Source organism: Nycticebus coucang, chromosome 9 (genome assembly GCF_027406575.1).
Source record: "Nycticebus coucang isolate mNycCou1 chromosome 9, mNycCou1.pri, whole genome shotgun sequence".
NCBI lineage: Eukaryota > Metazoa > Chordata > Mammalia > Primates > Lorisidae > Nycticebus > Nycticebus coucang.
In genome coordinates, this window is record NC_069788.1 from 134,770,656 (window position 1) to 134,787,007 (window position 16,352).

At 37.6% G+C, this 16,352-nt stretch overlaps 1 protein-coding gene and 1 pseudogene across 1 annotated transcript in view; both read left to right on the forward strand.

The window, feature by feature from the left end:
- The first annotated feature begins 494 nt into the window (after nucleotides 1–494).
- The window catches only part of LOC128594814 (ankyrin repeat domain-containing protein 26-like), a 119,150-nt gene continuing 103,292 nt past the window's right edge, over nucleotides 495–16,352 (forward strand). The window contains exons 1-6 of the mRNA XM_053603665.1: nucleotides 495–548; nucleotides 2,331–2,412; nucleotides 4,827–4,897; nucleotides 8,145–8,238; nucleotides 15,551–15,576; nucleotides 15,662–15,743. Of these exons, the coding sequence (XP_053459640.1) occupies nucleotides 495–548; nucleotides 2,331–2,412; nucleotides 4,827–4,897; nucleotides 8,145–8,238; nucleotides 15,551–15,576; nucleotides 15,662–15,743 (409 nt within the window). The remainder of the gene's footprint in view (nucleotides 549–2,330; nucleotides 2,413–4,826; nucleotides 4,898–8,144; nucleotides 8,239–15,550; nucleotides 15,577–15,661; nucleotides 15,744–16,352) is intronic.
- On the forward strand, nucleotides 8,357–9,874 carry LOC128593834 (docking protein 4-like; annotated as a pseudogene).

A 16,352-nucleotide genomic window follows, 5' to 3' on the forward strand; every position in this document is an offset into this window, starting at 1 on the left:
AAAATACTTCCTAAATAAAAGGTAGATCAAGGTGTTATACAGGTGGGAAGAATATAATAAAATGAGCTTCCAGTGCCAAAAGGAGTGAGAGAAGTAGCACCAACTTCCCTGTTTTCTGTGTGTTTCTTAATGTTGGCAAGGCATTAAGGTCTGAGGCCCCTGGTCATGCAGAGCTGTCTGATGGAGAGTGGAGATGTTACATGTATGCAATTTCATGTCGTATAAAGTGATGGTTCTTCATAACATATGGTTCAATTGGATGGAATTGGATGGAAGACAGTAGGCTTAGTTGTGGAGAGGCCAGGAAAGCTATAAACCTCTAACATTCCATTAGAAACTTTGTGATTTTAAATACCATTTCCGTGTGGAATATGTGATGGAGAGGAACTGGAGTCTATATTCCAAAGGATAATTTCAGGGAAAGGAATGTATATCCCACTCTTTAGAGACCAGAGCTTCTCAAACATAAAGACATCAGTGGGGGCCATGTTAAAATGCACATTGTGATTGAGCAGGTTTGTGATTCTGCAGTGCTAATGCATTCTCAGGTGAGTCCAGGGCTGCTGTTCCTCACACCACCTTGAATAACTAGGGTATAGACTTCTCTGTAGGAAACCTGTAGGAGGCGCCATTGAAGAATACTTCCAACCTAGAATCAAGGGAAAGCTTTGTTTTGGTTTTATTTTTGAGCATGTTTCCAGATGGAGGATAACACTGAATTATAGAGAGATTGAAATTCTAGGTATAAAATGTTATTGCTAAATAAAGAGGAAAAAGGTGGTGTAAATAATCCATCAAAGGAATGCAAATGTCAGAATGTCAGATTTCAAGTTTTTTTTTTGCAAAGCAAGAGGGTTTGTGAGTGGGCACAGAGGCAGGGAAGAAAGAAGTTAGCTAGGTAATTTCTCATTCCTGATGCGCAAACGTGGTAGAACTCAGTTCAGGTGGCTTCAGGAAATTGGCACACACATAGAAGATTGGATTATTGCAGCCCCAGAGATTACTGGAAGGAGGAAGAAATGCTGGGATTGAGGCAGACCACAGAGATGCATTTCTTTTCTCTGGAATTATCAGGCATCAGAGATATGTTTTTCATTGATACTAGTTAATCAGATGAGGTTACTTTGAAAATAGATGACTGGCTTTTAAATGCTATTTTTTCCTATAAAGCAGCTGTTTCCTAAAATCCCTTAATGGATTAATGTGACAACCCCAAGGACACTAATTTTAGAAACAAAACACTTATCACTTGATTAAATCTGTATAAGAGGAAAGTAGGTAAACAAAATACGTATCCCTTAATATTCTAAAAATGTGAAAAACTGCCTAAAAGCTTATGTATGACTTTTATAAATTTTAATGTCATGTCCAGTGAATAGTCTAGTGATTTTGGAATATAAAATTTCATTTATACCTCATAATTCTGTGGCCATTCAGTGTGTTCCTTTTTGATAAATAGTTCATGATTGATAGGTCAGTATATATAATTTCTTGCATACCTCTTATGTGAGTTGAGGAAGAAAATTAATATGACAAAGTAGAGGACACAAAAAATATTGGTATACTTGTGTATTTATGGGTATGGAAAAAAATCACATTTTTAAAACTGTTATTTTACAAGGATCTATCCATGTAGATCGATTGAACCCTTTCTCTAATGAGAAATGGATTATAACCTCCACTGAACTGTCATCACACCTGTGTTCCTTCTGAAATGGAGCACAGGCTGCATAACATGTCAGATCCTTGCAGCATATGGTATAAATGATGTTGTGGGTTGCACTAAAGACATACTGTAAGCTTCTTCCATCAGCCTGGTCCTTTATCCTCTCTGGATCATGATTTGCTCCTTTGAATAAAGACCACTCTTCACCCTGCTGTGTGTGCACTTTTGCATTTGAATGTTTTTTTTATTTATGTTTCATTTGAGTGAAAGCTAATGCCACTATTGAAGTTTGAACTGAACATGATATTAAAATTATATCCTATTGTCTTCAGTTTTTGTCTGTTATGTTCCTGTCTACCCCTAAATCAGTCAATCAATAAAACAATCAATACAAGAGGGAAAAAGCAAACCCAAACCTAAAGTAATTACTTTTAAAGCCAAGCTGGAGGGTTCAGCTCAATAGGAACTCTCCTCAACTGTATGCTTGGTTTCATCATATCTACATTTACACTGTCATTTACACCGATTGCATGTGTTCTTTGTTTTTTAGGGGATTCTAAGGTAGAACCTCAGTTTCAGGTAACAACATTCATTGTTTGTCTTGAATTATTCCCTGTATATTTTGTGAAATTATGCATTACTTATGATATACTTTTTTTCAAAGTTCACTGTAAGTACCTGTGACACAGACGCTGCTACTCCAGATAAAGGAGTAGAAACAATTAAAGTGCAAGAAGCCACAACAGGTAATTTTCTTTTCTTTTGTTGTTCTTCTGGTTTTGGTTATTCTGCCTCACATAGTTCTCTGATTTGGCATCCCTTTCCTTGTTAGGGAATTGACTGAGGTGAATTTTGTAACTCCACAATTTTTCAAGTGCTTATTGAAATTCAAATATTTACTTAGAGCAACACTTCATGTTAACACGTCAGTCATGTTTTAACTTTAATTATTCCATCTTACTGATTTTACTGAAATCAGATGATCCAATTAGCAGACTGTGTACGTGTGAGAGTGTATCCTTATTAGTAAAATTCTGCAACTTCTTTACTTTCTCAACATTACATTTTTTGGATCTGTCGAGATTGACCCTAGTGCCCTTGTTTAATTTAACCTTTCTATACCATTCCAACATACGTGTACCACACTTAACCCTCTGAGTTCAGATTAAAAAGGGGGCAAATGCAAGTAAAAGTGATTGGGATCATTAGGAGCTTTTGTATACCATGGGTTGTAAACATAAATACTTAGTGTAATTAAGTATTACACTGTGCTTCAAAATTGAAAAAAAAATGAAATACCAAACCCAGATTCTTTTATTTATTCAATAAAAATCCACATTACACTGGGCACTGACACTATGTGAAGCATTTCTGGAAACATTCATATATTTCAGAAGTGCATTTTTTTTGCTATGTGGCCTGTAAGTCATCTTCTATTTATTCATGTGCCCCTAGAATTCATCTTCCTGACAGTATTTACTGTGGCCTCTCTCCAGGGCCAGTAGGATGATTAAATGTTTTTAAATTAGTAAAATCCTAGTACTTTTAAGTTTCACAGAAGGCTTTTGTAATCTGACTTGTTCTCAACTCTCCATTTTAGCCCTTTCCCTGTGTGTCTGCCTTACTCTAGCACTACCGAAAAACCTCTGGGAGTGCCCTCTGAGCCAATCCCTCTATTTTGGACAAATGCACACCCTATTCCAGGCTTCTCTTTCCTCTTGCTGCTTTCTGTCCTGCTCTCACTTTTTCCTGGCCTCCTCACGTTTTCACCTTGCTCATCTCACCCTTTACTTCTCAGCTCAGACATGACTTCTGGAAAAGCCAACCTTGATGCATTTTATGTACATATTATTAAACTTAGAGCCAATAATAGCCACATAAAACAAGATTCAGACTATTGGTCTAAGGGGACTTTGGAAGATTTCACCCTTAAATGGCTTATAAGACAAAGGGATAGAAATGGAAAAAAAAAACGATTCAAAAGCAATTTAAATAACCAATAATTTTATGGCCCTATAATTTTCTGTAACAGATAAAGACAAGACAAAAAATCAAAAAAATTAAAAAGAAAATAAATTCATTTAAATTATATTGTGAAGGAAAAAGGAAATAAATGAACCACAGTTCAGGATTAAAAGTTGCAGAGGAGAAATCTAAGTAGTAAGGCAGCCCCAAGAGAGGCTAGATACCTGTTCATCTGGGGAAAATGCGAGAATCAGTGAAGGCTTGATAAAGCAGTCTAACAGTGCAAGGTGATTTGTCAGAATATTAGAGGAAAGCATTTCGCATGTAAGGAGCAGGGCATACACTGATAAAGGAATAAAACCTAATAGCAAATTTGAGAACTATTATTATTATTTTTTTATTATTGTTGGGGATTCCTTGAGGATACAATAAGCCAGGTTACAATGATTTCAATTGTTAGGCAAAGTCCCTCTTGCAATCATGTCTTGCCCCCATAAAGTGTGACACAACATGCACACTATGTTACAGGTACTATTTTGAAGTAGACCAGAGTATACAGTGATACCTTTATGTTTTACTAGATTTGTAAATCTTGCTTTGTTTATGAATTTTTTGCCATTTTTATTGAGTGGATGAATTTATGATATTTGTGGCTTTTATCCTCATAAAAGCTATCTAGTAGCATTCTCAGTGGTTTTTAAAGTGTTAGACAGTTAGGGCAGGAATGGTGGCTCATGCCCGTAATCCTAATACTCAGAGGCCAAAGCAGGTGGATCACTCAAGCTAGGAGTTTGAGATCACCCTAAGGAAGGGCAAGACCCCATCTCTACTGAAAATACAAAATCTAGCCTGGCATTGTGGTAGATTCCTGTAGGCCCAGCTTCTTGGGAATCTGAGGCAAGAAGATGGCTTGAGCCCAAGGGACTGAGGTTGCTGTGGGCTCGGAAGCCATGGACCTCGACTCAAGGGAACAGAATGAGACTCTGTCTGAAAAGAAAAATGAATAAAAAAAATGTGTAAGCTAATTAGGCATATTTTAAAAAGAAGTATGTAGTCTGCTAAAGATTTACCTTCATCTAAACCCTCAATTTATAAAATAAAAATAAATTTTGCTTTCTATCAATTTTTATAAAGATGATAGCTTTTATGAAATCATTCTAAGCAACTCATTTACCTAAATATATGAAATTTACAGTACTAAAGTCGGTATCCATATCAAAGGAAGAGCAAGAAGAGCTTAAAGGAAGTGAAAATAACCACCCACAGGTATCAACAAATTTTAATTTCAGTTCCTGGTTTAATATTATTTTCTTTACATGAGTAATGTAACATAGTCCAAGGGACATTTCCACTGGGATAGAATTTTATAATCCATATGCTGAAGGTAATATTTAATTTTAAGAAGTTTTTTCACTAGTTTAAAACTTAAAGATTCCAAAAGTAAAGAATAACTTACATCTAATCTTTGCCCTTGGAATAGAGGTAGAGGGTTTCTGGTGTTTTCCTTGTTCTGCAATTTTATAACCTTACATGATAAGGAAGGTAATGCCAAGTAAAGAATCATATTACTAAGCAAGAGAAAATATGAGTAATTTCACCATGATGGCCACTGAGTTGGACTCATGTCCAAAGAGTCACCATTCCCAATGTCCCAAACTGTAGCCATCAGTCATTCATGCCAGCTAGTGTACTTCTTCCTCCTTGTGGCTTCTAACTCAGTTCAGTGTGTGTTGAGAGAGGGAATGGGGTCATTAGACTGTGCCTCTGAGGAGAATCCTACTTTGCAGAATGGGACTTTGTTGTGAGGATGCAGCAGCAAGTTTGTAACTCACTTACCTGTGGAAATCTTTAAACGGTATCAAGGTTCCTTCACCCACTGTTTTATGAGGACATTAGAATCTATTAGACGTAGGCTTAAGCAGATCGTCTGTGTCAGAACATAACACGGTCATATTATGTCATATTATTTGAATTAAAATTTGAAAGTTCACTTATCTTTCTGATTGTTGTTGATGTTCTTTGCTGGCAAAGTAAAGTTTGTCCAGTGTCTCATTGTTAACCTTTAGAGAAAGTACTGAGAAGCAATGTAGGGATCTGCTATCAAAGATATATGCATGAAAGTTTCTCAACTGAGGAAGGCTTTGCAGTACTACAAGTCTTCTGCTAATACATTTTAGTAGGTTTAATAGATAATCAGTGAATTATAGGCAAAGAATGAAAATGCTGAATTACTAGTTCACACTTTTCTGTCATGTAGACTAAGGAAAATTATTTTTTTTAACTTTTTATTTGCAATCCAATGATTTGGGAGTAGCTAAATATAGATCCGAGGTGTTTTCCTGTTCCATTTTTGAATTTTCTGTTTTATTTTCTAACTTGGTGGACACATGATTGGTAAGGATATATTTATTTGGGAAAAAAATGTTCCCTGATAGAAAATACAACTGAGTAACAAAATAAGCACATTGAACTTGCATGTTTGCATCTGAAAACTTGTTTCAAGTAATAAGAATTAATCAGAATTATGGTGGAGAGAATATACTTGTATATCTGTCCTTGTGTAAACAAGTATGAGAAAGTACAGATCAAACAAGGCAAAGGAAAATAAAGAAATTAGGTAAGTCCCATGTCAAATGAGTTAAGCCACATGGTTAGTGATAAAAAAAAAAAAATCATACATGTCCTGTACCAGAGTATAGAAGCAAAAAACTAAAGATGAAAAAGATTTAATTTTTAAAAAGCACCATTTATTTTGAAAAATAATATAGCTGATTGTGAAGGAAAAGATGCACCTGGAGTGTCCATCTTTATAGTGTTTCAGGTATTTTCTCAAGAAAAAGGCCGATGCACCTGGAGTGTCCATCGATATAGTGTTTCAGGCATTTCTCAAGAAAAAGGCCTCAGTCACAAAAATATCTTTCCATCTCATGCCTACTTTGTGTCCCTGAAGTATACTCAACACTCAACTTCTGAACTTTATGGAAATGAAAAAAAAAAAAAGATACAGTGAATATTGTAACAATGGAGACAGACTCTGGGCATGTGTTTAAGATAGGTGAGGAGACATGTGAAAAAGATACAGACACCAAAAGAAGTAAGGAACTCAGAAGTCACAGTTGAAATGAAGGGACCCCGAGAGTTTGGTAGTGAAGTGGCAAGAAATAGGTGCCCAGATATCATTAATTGGATATTAGATATCAGAACTATGCTTCAGTCTAGTAATGCAAAATCTGACTTGATAACAACAAAGAAATGAAGTGTGTGCTTGTTCAAGTGAAAGGACACAGTGCTTCTGCTGCTACAGACACAAGGAACGAAAAACAGTACATACTGCACGTGATCCTGAGGCATTAGATGAGGACAACAGTGCTACTATGTATAAGCCATGAACCTGAATCAGAAAACTTGCATCTCTCCCCACCATATAGAGACAGATCATCAAAAGCATAGGTGTTTATGAAGAAAGAAATACAGCAAGAGATGCTAAGGGTCAGGAATGAGGAAGGCAGGTTACCGGTAGAATTCCCATGTTTGGAGAAGAAAAAGTTCAAGTTCAAAATGAGGTGGATGCTTCACTTGTCATTGCCGCTTTGTCCTTGGTCAGTTGCCTGGTCCATTATGATTTTCCACTTTGTCACACTGTATTAATCACATATTTTTACCATTTTACTCTTATCTCCTACATCGACCAGAAAGCAGAACTTGGGGTCACCATCTTCATCATGATTTTTATTTTCATTACTATAATGTGTAGAGAAGAAAACATACAAGTAAGTGACTGGAACACTTTAGAAGTTTCCAGAAGACGTCTTCTCTGTTCCCATCCTTCAATTTTTATTAAGCCTTGCCATACTTTCTTAAAGGTGTTTCCTAATTGGGAAGGAGTTACATGGTATATATACTTCTTTTGCTTTTACTTAAACATAAACCATAAGGCAAGTTTTGCTTATCATAGGTTTTCTGTTTCTTCAGCAATTTTACCTATCAGTAAAAATTGTACCACAAAACATTCAGATGTCTTCAAGTCCTTATTGTTGAGCCTATACTCAACATGACATACTCCAAAGTTGCCCATTATGCTGGTATCTAGTGTTAACACTGAAATATTTCTTGAGTAAGAAATATTTTAATGATGTAATGCCAGAAGTATGATAGCCCATGTATTAAACTTTTTGCAACATTTGTTTGTGTTGGTGGAGAATGCAAAGTAATGTTATGGAAGGTGAAGATAGTTCCTTATTGTGATATGACATGAGTTAATGTTTCCTTTGGCTGCCTGTGCTCCATTTACAGAATCAGTAGCCATACACAGGTGGAAGGTAAGGTTCATCTAGAGAGCATATGTAAGATTGCAATGCTTTGGTTTTCAAGACATTCTTTTATTTAAAGGTAAAATTAATTGTTTTTAGAGTAGAAATTTCAGACATTTTTGAAGGAAGTGATTAGGAAATCTTGGTGCCACATATTAAATTATACTGTAATTGAAACTCAATACTGATGTTATTTTTAACAGAATTTATCAGAGAATCTTACCAAGGAGGATCTTGGTTGTTCTTCTGGGAGTGGCAATTCAAATGGAACCAAGACAGTACCCAAACAAGTAAAGGGTAAGCAGTACATTTTATTGAAAAAGTCATTTGAAAAAATGTTTATTGAAAAACATGAGCACCAACATATTCTAAATGCCAAGGAAAATGACCTATTAAATGTATAGTAAAAAAAAAAATGAAGAAGCGAATAGTGTTAAATTGTATCTCTTCTCAGGTGTTAGCAACAGGTGAAGATGAAATACAGTGTATGACTAAAGGTGCTGAAGCTTTAGTCCCATCTCAATACAATTTGAGAGCTCAGCAAAGTCAGGAAATCAGGAAGAGGACAGGTTCACAAAAGGGGATGAAGAATAGGGAAAGCAGACAGTACAGGGAGTACATGGAGAGAAAAGGAGAAGATGGATGTAATGTCAGGGTGGTCCAATAAAATACTTCCTAAATAAAAGGTAGAGCAGGAGTCTCAGCTGGAGTGTGAGCCTGCGGCTGCATCTCCGTAACTACCCTGCCTGCTCTGGCAGTCCCCAGCAGTTAGGCGGGCATGTTCCTGCCCTGAGGCCTCACCCAGCAGGCTCCAGACCCGGCTTGGAGCCCAATAGGCGCCTGGTGAAGGAGCTGCTAGAATAATAATGAGGCGGGGAGGTCAGGAGTGGCCAGCAAGAGGAGTATCTGGAAGTGGTGATCTGAGGTGCCCCAAGCCGGGCCCTGGACATCCCTCCCCTCAGCTCACCAAGCCTGGTGCCCAGGGATGGGGGAAAAACCATTGAAACTGATTTCAGTCACATTCTCAAGCAAGGCCACATGATGAAGAGCAGGAAGCTGAGAATCTACCGGAGGTGCTGGCTGGTGTTCTGCAAATCCTCCAACAAGGGGCCCCTGTGGCTGGAGAAGTATCCAGATGAGATGTCAGTGCACCTCCGAGGCTGCCCCAAGGTGACTGACATCAGCAGTGTCAAGTATGTGACATGGCTTCCCAAGGAGACCTAGCGGCAGGCAGCAGCCATCACATTTACCAATGACTGGGCACAAGTCTTCACCTGGGACCCAGAGCTGGAGGCTGAAGAGTGGTGCAAGACACTATCTGTGGAGTGTCTGGAGTCGGCTGAATGACACCAGTCAGGGAGAGCCTGACCTCCTGGCCCCAGGGGCGCATGGTATCTTCCTGCCTCAATGCCCCCACCTGGACGTGTCTGGTGAGTGCAAACTGCAGATCACCCAGGAGAACAGCTTCTTCCTCTGGGACACAGCAGTCTGAAGCTAGTCTCATTGCATCTCTATGACTGGGACGCAACATGCTTTACCTTTGAGGCTGGCAGCTTGTGCAGCACTGGAGAAGAGCTCTGCACCTTCTAGACACAGGAACCGGAGTGGATTTACCAGCGGGCCCACAGTGCCACACTGGCCATCGCCAAGCATCACAAGTGGGTCTTGCTGGAGATGGAGAAGAATGTGAGGCTGCTTAACAAGGAAACAGAACATTACTCGTGTCCTCACACACCCACCACCTTGCTGCCCCGCATGCTACTGGCACCACAACACAGATTAGCAGAACATGGCTGAAGCCTCCAGCTACACTCCTGAGGGTTATGCAGCAGCCCAGGCGAGTTCAGAAATGGACCTCCTCTACAGATTCATCTTGCTTAAGCCAAAACCCAGCCAGGGGGACAGCAGCGAGGCCAAGACCCCCTCCCTGTGACAGCTGTGCTGGTGAAAAGAGAAGGGTGCAGGGGGCAGCCTGCAGCCTTCCATGGACAGCCAGCCTCAAGGGGCTGTTGGCCAACAGCCTGAAGAAAGGGAGGAAGCGGTCCCGCTCCTTGCCTCCAAAGGGGAGACTGGACCAAGGGAAAGGGCTGGCCACACCACCCGAGCATGTGTGATGCTGATTTGGGGTATAAGGGCAGCAGTTTCCATTGCCTCCATGGCACACACCTGTTTCTCTCTCTCTCAATGACTTTATTTTGTTTTGTTTTGTTTTATTTTAGGTACAATGTGCTGATTTTATATAGAATTTGGAATGCTTACATCAAAGTGGTTAACCTAGCCTTCACCTCAGTTAATTATTGTGTTAAGGCATTTATACTCTACATTTTTTTTTTCTCTCTCCTTGATTTTTCTGGAATTTTTTTTTTTTATTAAATCATAACTGTATACATTGATATGATTATGGGGCATCATACACTCGCTTCATAAACCATTTGACACATTTTTATCACAGTGGTTAACATAGCCTTTCCGGCGTTATCTCAGTTACTGTGCCAAAACATTTACATTCTACATTTACCAAGTTTCGCAAATACCCCTGTAATATGCACCACAGGTGTGATCCCACCGATCCCCCTCCCTCTACCCACCCCCTCCTTTCCCACTTCCCCCTATTGTTAAGTTGTAGCTGGGTTATAGCTTTCATGTGAGAGTCCCAAATTAGTTTCATAGTAGGGCTGTGTACATTGGGTACTTTTTCTTCCATTCTTGGGATACTTTACTAAGAAGAATATGTTGGAGCTCTTTGACATGTACCCTTGCAATATGCACCATAGGTGAGGTCCCACCAATTATCCCCCCTTCCCTCCCCTCTCCCTCCTCTTCCCTCTGTCATCTTGGCTATATTTGTGTTTTATCATTTGTGTAAAAGTGTGGGGGATTATATATTGATTTCCTAATAGTACTGAGTAAGTTGGATACTTTTTTTTTTCCATTCTTGGGATACTATACTAAGAACAATATGTTAATTGGCCTGGGAGAATACTTTATGAGGAGCACCCCCCAGGGAATTGAAGCAACACCAGAAATATATTACTGATCAAACTAAACAGCTTCTGCGCAGCCAAGAACACACTTAGTAAAGCAAATAGACAGTCCTCAGAATGGGAGAAGATATCTTCAGATTATGTTCCTAACAAAGGTTTGGTGATCAGAATCCACAGAGAACTCAAACTTATTAATAAGTAAAGAACAAGTGATCCCATTTCATTGTGGGCAAGAGACTTGAACAGAAGCTTCTTTGAAGAAGACAGGTGCATGGCCTACAGACAAATAAACACATATTCGTCATCTTTAATCATCAGAGAAATGCAAATCAAAACCAGTATGAGATATCATCTAACTCCAGGAAGAGTAGCCCACATCACAAAATCCCCCAAACTACAGATGTTGGCATGGATATGGAGACAAGGGAACAGTTCTGCACTGCTGGTGAGAATGCAAGCTAATATGTTCCTTTTGGAAAGAGGTTTGGAGAGCACTTAGAGAACTAAAAGTAAACTTGCCATTCGATCCTGCAATTCCTCTGCTAAGTATATATTCAGAAGACCAAAAATCGTTTTATAACAAAGTTATTTGCACCAGAATGTTTATTGCAGGCCAATTCATAATTGCCAAGTCATCAAAGAAGCCCAAGTGCCCATCCACCCATGAATGGATTAATAAATTGTGGTATGTGTATGCCTGAAACTGAACACAACCCTCTTTCTGCCAGGCCTTGTTTGAACTGTGAGGGCCAGAGGAGGGGGACAGTCAGAACTTGAGGCAGGCTGGCACTCTGAACAGCCCAGGGGCCAGATAACAGGTGGCTTCTCAGTTTCTCTGGGCCTAGAATGGCACAGGAAGGACCTAACCTTCCTCTGTGCTACTTGCCAGTCTTGGGCTTGGTATGTTAAGCAGAGGGGATATCTGTGTTTGCCTCAGGTGAAAATCTGTTTTTACAATGTAATTTGCACACAAACACTTTCCTGCTTAGTAGGCTGAGAAGATGCCCTTGGGGTGGGGTGTCAATTACCTCAGCCTTGCTGAGGAAGGCTAGAGCTTGTTTCTTCCCAGGGCCAGGCCGGGCGGGAAGGTTACAGAGCACTCCTGCTGCCCTCCGTCACTGACCAGGGGTAGACAATGCCCCAGCAGAGGGAGGCCCTCTGCCCAGTGTCTAGCCACACTTGGCCAGCCAAAAGCACTCAGAAACCAAGACCTTCCCATTTTCTCCTCCCTACATGGTGTTGAGGCTCCCTGCTGAAATGCAATTAAAGCAATTGCTTTTCAAAAAAAATTAAAAAGGTAAAGCAAGGTGTTAGGTGAGAAGAATATAATAAAATGAGCTTCCAGTGCCAAAATGACTCAGAGAAGTAGCACAAACTTCCCTGTTCTTCCTATGTTTCTCCCTGTTGGGAAGGCATTAAGGTCTGAGGGCCCTGGTCCTGCAGAGCTGTTGGATGTAGTGTGGAGGAGTGGAAGCAGAGAAGGTGAGCCGTACATGTATGCAATTTCATGTCATATAAAGTGACAGAACTTGGTACTTCATAGCATTTTATCATGTAATTGAAGGTTTGTGAAGCAGGAAGAATACAGTAGTTGTATCTATCAAGTGCTCAGGGCATCTCTCACCTTATGAAGATTGCACTGAAATCTGTATTATTTTTTATTTCCTTTCTATTTGGAGGATGTGATAGGGAAGAACTTGAGGTTAGACTCTAAATAGGTAAATTCAGGTAAGTTATGTGTTACACCCACTCAGTATAGATCAGAACTGTCAAATTAGAACTGTGCTGGGAATCTTGTTTAAAATGCACATTTTGATTTAGTCGGCATGGGCTTCTGCATTTTTTATACATGTGATGTTGGTGCTGCTGGTTGTTGGGCCACCCTGAGTGGCAAGTGTGCAAACTTTGTTGTAGAGAAATCTGTAGAGAGAGCCATTGGAGAGCACTTTCATGATGTGTTAATCAAGGAAAAGCATTGTTTTTCTGTTATGTCTGAGCATGTTTCCAGCTAGAGGGCACGGAACAAAGAAATGAAGTCTTTGAAATAATAGATATCATATATTTCTGCTAAGAGAAAAGACATGATGAAGATGATCCAGCAGGAGAATGGAGACCTCAAATCTGAAGGTTACTGTGCAAAGGAATAGGCATTTTAAATGGGACAGAGGGAGGCTAGAGGGTGTTATCTGGGTAACAATGCAGTTAATGATGAGAAAACAGGAGAGAACTCACTGCAGATAGATTCAGCAGATTTGCACTCAGAGGTAAGATTAGGCTCCAGATATCTCTAGAAGCAGGAGGGAGTGCTAGATTTGGGACAAACCACAATAACCCATTTCATTGCTCCATAACTATCAGTCATTAGAGATCTGTGTTTCATTAATAGTATTTAATTGGAAATTAATTTACATATACAAGCATTGACTACTATTTTCAGAACTAGCTATTTTTTCTATAAAATAGCTATTTTATAGAAATAGCAATGCACTCAACCCTACTATGAAACCAATATATAAGCACCCACACTTCCATATGAGAACTATAACCCAACTACAGCCCAAGATGAAGGGAAAAGAGGAAGGGAAAGGGAGGGGAGGGGGAAGGACAAGTGGAGGGAGGGTAATTGGTGGGACCACACCTATGGTACATTTTACAAGGATACATGTGAAATCTGTTAAGTGTAGAGTATAACTATCTTAACACAATTAAGAAAGTATGATGAAGTCTATATTAACCAATTTGATGAAAGTATTTCAGATTATATATAAAACCAAGGCATTGTACCCTATAAATCATTAATATACACAGCTATGATTTAATAAAAATTATACTAGTATAGGAATATTAACTTTGACTAAAATTAATGAAATTTTCAATGCCTGACACAACGCTCTTTATGGTAGAGTCCTTAAGATAATTGCAGATGTAATTAAAGGCAATATTATTTAACAGAATTTCATGGAAGACAGAAGAAACTCAGTTCCAAGAATGCACAAAATGTGGATGATATAGCATCTTTTCTGTGTGTGTGTATCAAGTACAAACACGCAAATTAACCTGAATGTACATAAATGCTCATTTAGGGCAATTTTAGAGATGAAATTCCTTAAAGATCTTAACAAATGTAGATAAGTGGTTGTATATTCAAAACCTGGAATTTATCAGCACAATTTCTCTCCCAACTTGCAATCACTTTAAAGAACACAGAACACAATGTGGCAGATGATATTAGTCTTGTAAGTGTCAGCCCTCTTTATATGACTTCTACAAGGAAAGGACTTGTAAGATAGCTAAAGAAGAAACAAAAAATATGAACTTATGGTATCATAAAAAGGACTTAGCTATTATCTTGCGTAGGATTTCCATTCCATTAGGAGGGTACGTAGGAAGATCACTTGCTGACCAAATGATAACTTTGTTTTTTCTTTAATCTTCTTATAAGAAATAGCCCGGTGTTGTGATTATTTTAAATCTTTTTTTTAATAATAGACATTGCTTAAGGTAGATATCATCTAATTCAATCTAGAAAATATTCATCTGACTGCATGTCAAAGTATTTTTCAAACGTACGGATTCCCTTAATATTGTATTACATATAATCTATAATCCTATTTATGATTCTTCTTATTTAAGATTTACGTGAGTTTGGGAGATTGCTGATGTTTTTATATTATGAAAATTTGCTAATTTTTAAACTTTAAAAAGAAATAACTATTAAGTCATTAAGACATAGAAATAGTCATTAAGCCATTAAAGTGATGTCTACTCCACTAAACTAATTTTAGAAAAGATAAAATTATATAGGTTATTTCTTGAATTTTTTGTTATTTTCAATTAATTTTCCATTTATCTTGAATTGTGGTTATTAATGAAATTTGTAGTAATTTTATGGTATTCATTTTCTCCTTTTTGATAAATATTTTAATAATGACAGCTTATTTTATGTAATTTCTCCATTATATCCTATATACCGCTTGATTGGGTCAATGAAAGTCTTTAAAATGACAAAACTAGAGGACATAAGACATGTAGTTCTATTCTTAGTTCACATGAGCATGGGAAAATGTGAATATTTTTCTCTACTGTTATTCTACAAGAATATATACATGCTTGCCAATTAAAAACACGAAACACAGTATACATTCAACTAAATTGTGATCCCAACTGTGTCCTTCCTAAATAACATGACAAACTGAAGAACTTATAGTGTAATGGTATAAACAATTCTTATGTGTTGCTCTGAAGATATCCCATAGGCTTCTACCATCAGCCTTGTTATTTATCTTTCAGGGTTATAGTTTGTTCCTCTGATTAAAGATCACTGCTCACATTGGCATATGTTCAGTTTTCTATTTAAATTTTCTTATTTGAAACATAATCTTTCTTTTGAAATCTTAGCTGCTTATTATATTCCTATTTTTCTTCTACTTATTTCTGTCACATTTCTGTCAGCAGCAAGAAAAATAATAACAATAATAGAATGATCCAAAACCTAAAGTAATTAAATTATTTTCTTACTTGAGGATTCAGCTCAATAGAAACTTTCCATGAATGTATGTTTGGCTTTGTCATATTTGCATTTCTACTGTCATTTAAATTGATTATATGTTCCTTTTGTTTTTTAGGGTCTTTTAAGAAACATCCATTGAAGGTAATAGCATTCATTTTTTCATCTGGAATTATTCATGGCACATTGTGTGCAATGTTCATTATTTATGTTACAATGTGTTTTCAAGGCTATTCAGAGCACTATTAACATGACAGTTTCCAGTGTGAAGAAAGCAGTAGGAAGGAAGAATGTGAAAATATCCAGATCAGGTAATTGTTTTTTTCTTTGATAAAAATCCTTTCATTGCAGTACAGCATTTAAAGTTTATATAGCCATGTTTACTATGAATTATTTTTATTAAAATATCTGTTAGAATATTGAAGTGTTACTAATAACAAATGTTAACATTTTTTTTTTAAATTCCATAGGCCATGACATTTTAATATATGGATAAAATCCCCATTTAAAAGACTTTAAGCATAACTGTACACAGGGAATCTTTTATAAAATGTCATTATTTACTGTTCATTGAGTCTTATAGAAATTTAGTTTTAAAAATGCATTTGTTAGTTGTCTTCTGTTTTGAAAAACCTTTTTACACTGTATAGTTCTCACTAGATGATCATCCTTACTCTTCTCTAGTGAGTAAAACAAAAACTCAGTAAATATTTTTTTAAGATTGCTCTTCTAACATATTTTAGGTATATAAAGCAGGAGATTCATAATAATAAAAGCAGCAGTATGAGAAAAATTAAATGGTTGTTTCATATTTACTGAACAAATTCATTGTGAAAACTCTACACAACTAGTTGTGGTGGCTTTCTCACATCATCTGTAATGAAAAGGAAGGGAGGGAGGAAGGGAAAGAAAAGAGAGAG